At 37.8% G+C, this 7052-nt stretch overlaps 1 protein-coding gene across 1 annotated transcript; it reads left to right on the top strand.

Moving 5' to 3' along the window:
• The first annotated feature begins 294 nt into the window (after nt 1-294).
• Nucleotides 295-831, top strand: LOC149224016 (uncharacterized). The gene has a single exon (XM_089388061.1). It carries the CDS (start codon nt 295-297, stop codon nt 829-831), a length of 537 nt encoding a protein of 178 aa, XP_089244187.1.
• Nucleotides 832-7052: the final 6221 nt, after the last annotated feature.

Raw genomic sequence — 7052 nt, 5'->3', positions numbered from 1 at the left:
AAAGAGAAAGGAATGGTTGTCAAACTTGATCTTGAAAGTGCCTTTGATAGGGTTAGGCATAGATTCTTGCTAGAGGTCCTTTACAAATTCGGGTTTGGGCATAAGTTCATCAATTGGATCAAGGCTTGCATTAGTGAGCCATGGATTGCCCCACTGGTGAACGGGAGAGCCACAGACTTTTTCAAAGCCTCAAGAGGGCTGAGGCAAGGGTGCCCCCTCTCCCCCTTGCTCTTTGTCCTCCAAGCCTCAGTTTTAAGCTTCCTCTTGAACAGAAAACAGTCAGAGTAAGAAATAATGGGAATAAACATTGCAAGAGGAGTAAAAAGCATAAATCATGCGTTGTTTGCAGATGACTCTCTGTTGCTGGGTGCCACTTCATTGGTCTTGGCTAACCGATTCAAAGAGGTAGTGGATGACTACTATGCAGACTCAGGAAACAAGCTTAACAAAGGCAAATGCCATGTTTACTGTTGGAATACTTCCGCCAGATCGATCCAAGCCATTTCTAATTGTCTTGGTTTCGCAGCCACCTCTACTTGGACTTCATTCAAGTATCTGGGGCTTCCTGTCTTTCAAAAAAGGGCTCTCAGCAGAGAATGGATGCCGTTGTTGGAAAAATTCAAGGCCAAAATTCAGTCCTCGGGATATAATTGGCTCAACCTAGCAGGTAAGACAGTACTGATAAAATCAGTATTGAACAGCCTGCCCATCTTTCAGGCAACAGTGATGATGGCGCCCATGGGCATAATGAGGAAGATGGAGGCTTACATAAAAAAAAAATTCTGGAAAGGTGGCAAAGGCAACGAGAAGAAAATCCCCTTATTAAGCTAGAAAATGATCTCTCTGCCTAGAATAGAAGGTGGCTTAAACTTTAAAAACCTCAGCAATCAAAATACAGCCATGGGTGCTAAATTGGCTTGGAGGATCATCGCTCCAAAACCGGGTTGGGCACAGCGGGCTCTGTGGAAGAAATATTACGGAGGACAGAGAACACGTTGTCTGAGTAATTCAAAGGCAATTGCAGGTTCGATGATCCATAAATTTTGTGAAAAATCCGCAGCTCTTATCAAACATCACGCTCATTGGATCCCAGGGAATGGTCAGCGCATCCACATTTGGGACGATAGCATCATGGGCAGTGAACCGATGGCAGAAGACCGATCCTTAGCCGCTCTGAGAGAATGGATGAATGCAGAAGGTATTAAAACTCTGTGGGATCTGTCCCTCTGGGATAATGACGATTGGTGGCGGTGGAAGCACCTAGAGGTGCCATCGAACCTTGCTAATGAATACGCTGTCTTTCTTTCCCATCTGAAAGGCAAAGCCCCAATGAACAGAAGGAAAGCAGATAGCCGAGGTTGGGGTCCGATCCCTGGCAAATATATTGTTTCGAAGGGTTATTTCTAGCTCTCCCGATTTCCTAATGCACCGCCCGATCCGAGGCCATGGCAGGGGATCTGGTCTTTAGCAACGCTGCCCAAAGTTGACACCTTCTGCTGGCTACTATGTCACCACAGAATCCTGACAGAAGATAGGCTCAGGAAAAGAGGATACTCAGGGCCATCTCGCTGCTCACTGTGCGAGGATCAAGAGGAAAAAGCACCTCACATGATGTTGTCCTGTAATTTCACTGCAAATTTGTGGAAGGAGGCTTTAGACCCATGGAGCATGAATTTTGGCCCATTCAATCACTGCTCAGAGCTGTTCTCAAATTGGAAGCGAATGTACCCAGGTGGTGCTGCTCAAAACTCCCAAATCAGAGATTCATGGCTCGCCCTGCCCAAGTTAATCTGCTAGCATATCTGGTTGGAAAGAAACCAAAGGATTTTTAAGGACAAGAAGAGCGCTTCTAAGATAATCTAGGTCAAAATTAAAAGTCATCTCAAAGATTGTATGGGAGATCAGTTAAACATGAAGGATCTCACTGAACAAGAAATAGTCTGGGGTGCCTCCCTGGATCTTCACTTCTCAGATAATGTAAAGACCCCCTCTCCCCCCTTAAAGCCTTGGCAAATCTGCCTAAATGACATAGATTTTGCCGAATTCTGCAGCAAAAAGGCGAGGAAAGCTCTCTTTTTGACGGTGCAGCTAAAGGCAATCCTGGAAACTCTAGAGCTGGCGGTGTTATTAAAAGTGCAGAGGGTATAACGGAAGCTAGATATGCTTGGGGAGTGGGCATCAACACCAGTATTCAAGCTGAAGCTCTAGCTCTCCTCCAGGGACTCAAGGTGCTTAAGAATTTTGGAATCAGAGAGGCAGTAGTTTTTGGGGATTCTCAGACTATTATAAACGCCATGGTGGACAACTCCTCTCCCTCAGATTTAAGACTATCTAGATTGCTGAGCAGAATCAACTCCATTACATCCTCCTTCCAGAAGCTGGAATTTCTTCACATAAAGAGGGAAAACAACAAAGAAGCAGACGCTGAAGCCAATAAAGCAGTTCTCCTCCCTCTCGGAAATTATATAAGAGACGGAGAAGAAGGCTGGGATCCCATCCCCTAGCAGCCCGATAAGAATGTATTACTATCTACTTCTAAAGCAGTTTGTTTGCATCTTTAAATTAGGACAGATAGAGAATTATGCAAGAAGAACAAAATGTAAAACTAGCAAGATCTTTAGGAGGATAGTTATTTGGTTTCTGGATGAGGCGAAATTTGAGCCCCCCTTCCATTTTGTAATCTGAATTGAGGCATTTCAGCTAAGAAGTAATATATCAGTCTAACCGTTCCTTTAAAAAAAAAAAGGATGTGATGCACATGATCTCTAATATCCCATAAATAACCAAATATCCTACAAATGTCAATTTAGTGTGAAATGAACTCATAGAATATGATTATACCGTATCTGTCAAATGAAGAGGCCCGAAGGGCCCAATCATCTCAACCATCTAAGACTTTTTAATTGTGTTTGCAGTGCAATTACTAACCTACAAGCTAGTTTATAGATATAAAATGGATGAATCCCCCTTGGGAATTTTCCTAGATATTGACCAATGCATCCAAGGGATCAATATGAATTGACCTTAATACCTTAAGAATAAATTCATTCAACTTTTCTATGATCTGCATGACCATGGATTTTTCTCTTTCATGGAATGATTACTCAAAAGCCACCACCATATGTGGATTATGAAATCTAAGTCACCAAGTCATTCCCCATGTCAAATTTTAATGCATTGACACACAATGTAGATGGAGAAGCAGAGTGGACCACCAACAAATCCTTCCATAGGTGTTATACACACATGATATAGGATATCATAAAGTCATTTAAAATTCCAAACAACTTAGTGGAAAGGTATAGTGATTCTCTCCAATTTGAAGTAGACATGCACCATGTGTACATCCTTCCATGCATAGATCTAACATACTATCAAAGATCCTACCTTTTTGCATCACTGAGGAATACATCACAAATAAGGTGAAATAATCACCATAAGCACTAAGGCCCAAGCCAATAGAGGGTAAGGAGTTCTTGAAGACCAAGACCTATAGCAAAAGAGACCAAGACAAATGCAACTAGGAATAAAAAAGTGGTAGAGAAATATGCTTCAGAAAAATGGTAGTGCACTTCCTTGAGACTGAATTGGAGGGACAAGAAACAAACACAACCACACAAATCTTGGAGCCCCATGATGCAAAACAAGCTAAAACTTACATGCTTCCATCAATACGAAAAACACTTTTCGATCCAATGGATGTTGGTGAAGTTGAGACTATAAAACCTAACCACAGTGCCCCAGAAGATGTAATGGTTTAAAGTAAAAAAAAATAGCCAATAACATCAACAAAGAAAACTAAGACAATAGGTGCAACACAAGTGAAAATTCGACTAATGGAGCACATAGCACCCTTGTAGGAATCATAGAAGGAATTGTACCTAATGCAATCCATAGTGAGCATATTCCAAGCAATCCTGGAAGGAAATAAAATCATCCATCAAGATTCATAATAGGATTTGGGTGCATTATGTCAAGAGTTGAAGCTTGTCAAGCCTTAACGACCTACACCAACAATCTTAAGTACTACATCTAGTGTGACATCTCCTATATACAGCTTAGGAAGCATACAGAAAAGGGTTCTTCAACTTGAACCATTGGCCATCACATATTTTTAGGTGTATTCCAACACTGCATAGGGTGACTTTCCATATTTTGAGTTGGATCCATCAGAGGTTTCCACAAGCGATCTTCAATAAATATTTGATGGAGATCATCAAGGATCTTACCAACAGGCACAAGACTGTGGCTCACTCATACATTGAACTACAACAACACCATCACCACTAGGTTGATACACAAGCATCACTTTCCAATGTAATGGAGGAGGTCTATGCTCAGATCTCAAGCTCCGAGGAAGTCCAAACCAACATGCTCACCCAAAGAAAATTCTATAGGTCTAGGAGACTATTATGAATTCAAGGAAACAAAATAGAGATCTTAAGGAGAACATAAAGTATATTCATATCTTAACACAATTAGAGATTGAGAAAAAAATTGAAAAAGTTGAGAAAATCCTACAATATCCAAGCCACACACAAATGGATTTGTCCACATGGTCAACCATAGATTTAGACTTCTTTCTCACCTACAAAATTCTCCCAAAGTGCACATGCTAGGGGAATATGCATGGGAAGCACATATCAATGACAAGAGGTAGTCATTTGTAGGCCTTAATAGCATTCAAGGAGGCCATCCCAAGATTTGTGCCCTAACATGCCATATCACACTCGGGTTGAGAAACAAACACTCTCTACCATTGTGTTAGTTTCAAAGGAATAGGCTAAGTGACAATATTCTAAGCTCTAAGACAATTGAGCTAAGAAAATAGATCAAACCCATTTCCCTCAATAATAGATGTTAACAAGCTATGGAATCGCTTGAAGGTGTTGCTTGAGTCATTAAATGAATTCGATGTTAAGTTGTAAAGCTTGGTGAAATAGTTACCAATAACAATTCCATCAATTTCCCTACTTTAGCAAAGTAAATGATATTGGCCTGAGGACAATTTAAATAAGAGTGCAAGGCAACAAGTCATTGAATAAAGGTGCAAGTATAAGGCAAATAAAAAAAGGGTCACACACAAGACATGCACAAAAGTTTTACAATGTACAAGTACAAATACACTACACAAGCATCAAGTGCACTAATTATGGTATATTATACCACTACCCAAGGATGTCGTTTTGGAAAAACTATCAATTATTACCACTTGGTAACCAAAGTAATCTACCGTTGGAACTGGATATAGAAAGATGTATATACACCCATATTAATAATATTGAAATAGTTTGATGGAGACCCATCTTAATACAAGAGATGCAACTCTTTTCCAAGATTAATGGTTAATTGTAAAATAATAAATAATAATAAAAAATCATTTTGATTTTTATATATTAAAGGTTAATTTTATATTAATTTTTTATATATTAAATATCAATTTCATATTGGGAAGGAAAAATAGTATACATTTTCCAAGTGTATTATATTATTTAAATCTTTTATTTGAAAAAAAACAAGCAATTTCCTTACATATTTCTTAAAAAAAAAAAAAAAACCCATAAAAACTATTTTTAGTTCCCTTTTATATGTATAATATCTTAAAAAAAACTAAAAATTATTTTTAATTATATATATTGGTATTGAAATATGGAAGGAAAAATTACATATCTTCCTCTTATCAATGTAGTTTTGGCTATTCATAATCTAAGGAAAACTTTTGGAATAAAACATGTACACTTGGATACTTTTCTATGGGCTACTTTTCTGTGGAAAATCTTATTGTAGGGGTGACCTCAATTTTATGATGAAGCAATGCTTTGTTGGACTTATCAATTTTATGATGAAGCAACACTCTGTTGGACTTATCTTTAGCACATTAAGAATTACTTCTTCATATTGATCAATTTAGAGGGTAGACAAGGTTTCAATTTTTTACTGCTCTAGTTTTTTTTGGAGCTAGTTAATGGTGGATTTAGAAAACAAAACAAAAAAAATTAAATGGTTTTTTTGGATTTAGTTAATGGTGGATTTAGAAATAAAATATCTTTTAAGTATATTTCCAAGTGGGGAGAGGAGGATTTTTAAATATAATTCTCATTAGAGAGAAGGAGGATTTTGAATTGGGTTCCATACTATTTAGAATCATATGTTCATGCATGCTTATAATTTTCTAAAAAATTAATTATCCTCTAAAGGAAGGTGGCAAAAGTGGGTTGGTCTAGAAAAACAAAAGGGAAACAAAAGACTTTTCAAATTAGAGAAATTGAAAGAAAGTCAGATTTCTTTAACTTTGAGAATTGTTTATTTGATGGAAGAATGGTTCAATTGTGTCCTCGAGAGAGGAAACAAATGAAGTTCTTTTTGGGTGAAGAAAGGCTTTGTAGATTGAAGAGTTACGCATTATGGTTAGAAATGGTGAATTAGAACATAAATTTCTTCTAGAACTATGCCAACTATAGGAAACTATAACACCATTTGGGCTTTGACTAAGGTCATGTTGGAAATAAATTTGGGGGATTTAAGGATTTTTTGTTGTTGGGAATCAAACATTTCAAAACCACTTTAGCTCCCCCCCCCCCTTCATGAAGACATAGGTTCAATGCTCAAGGTGTTGGGAAACTTTCCTAGGTTTGTAGAGGATGAAGAGAATGAAGAGTTATTTCGGCAAGTAACATCATAGAAATTACTTTGAATTATACATAATTTTAAAGGGAAAAGATTGCATGCCCAGATGGATGGCTAGAAGCAGTTTTCATGAAAGTTTTAAATATTGTAGGGAATGCTCTTCTCATGGGAGTGAAGCATATTTTACATGCAAGGAGAATGTGTGGCAACTTCAATTCTACATTCATGTCACTTATCCATAAAGCCGACTATCCCAAGAATTTAACTGACTTGCATCCTATTTCATTATGCAAATATATCTACAATAATGGGGAAAAAACCATCATTGTAAGGATAATGCCTCTACTCTCATGGTTTCTATTGGATAAATATTTTGATTTTATTAGAGTTGGGCTAATCCATAAAGCTACCATAAACCTATCAAT

Source organism: Pinus tabuliformis, chromosome Q (assembly GCF_031772625.1).
Source record: "Pinus tabuliformis cultivar Carrire ecotype Pingquan chromosome Q, CPIR1, whole genome shotgun sequence".
Classification (NCBI taxonomy): Eukaryota; Viridiplantae; Streptophyta; class Pinopsida; order Pinales; family Pinaceae; genus Pinus; species Pinus tabuliformis.
Note: the sequence above shows the minus strand (reverse complement) of the source record. Positions and strands in the feature narration are given on the sequence as shown.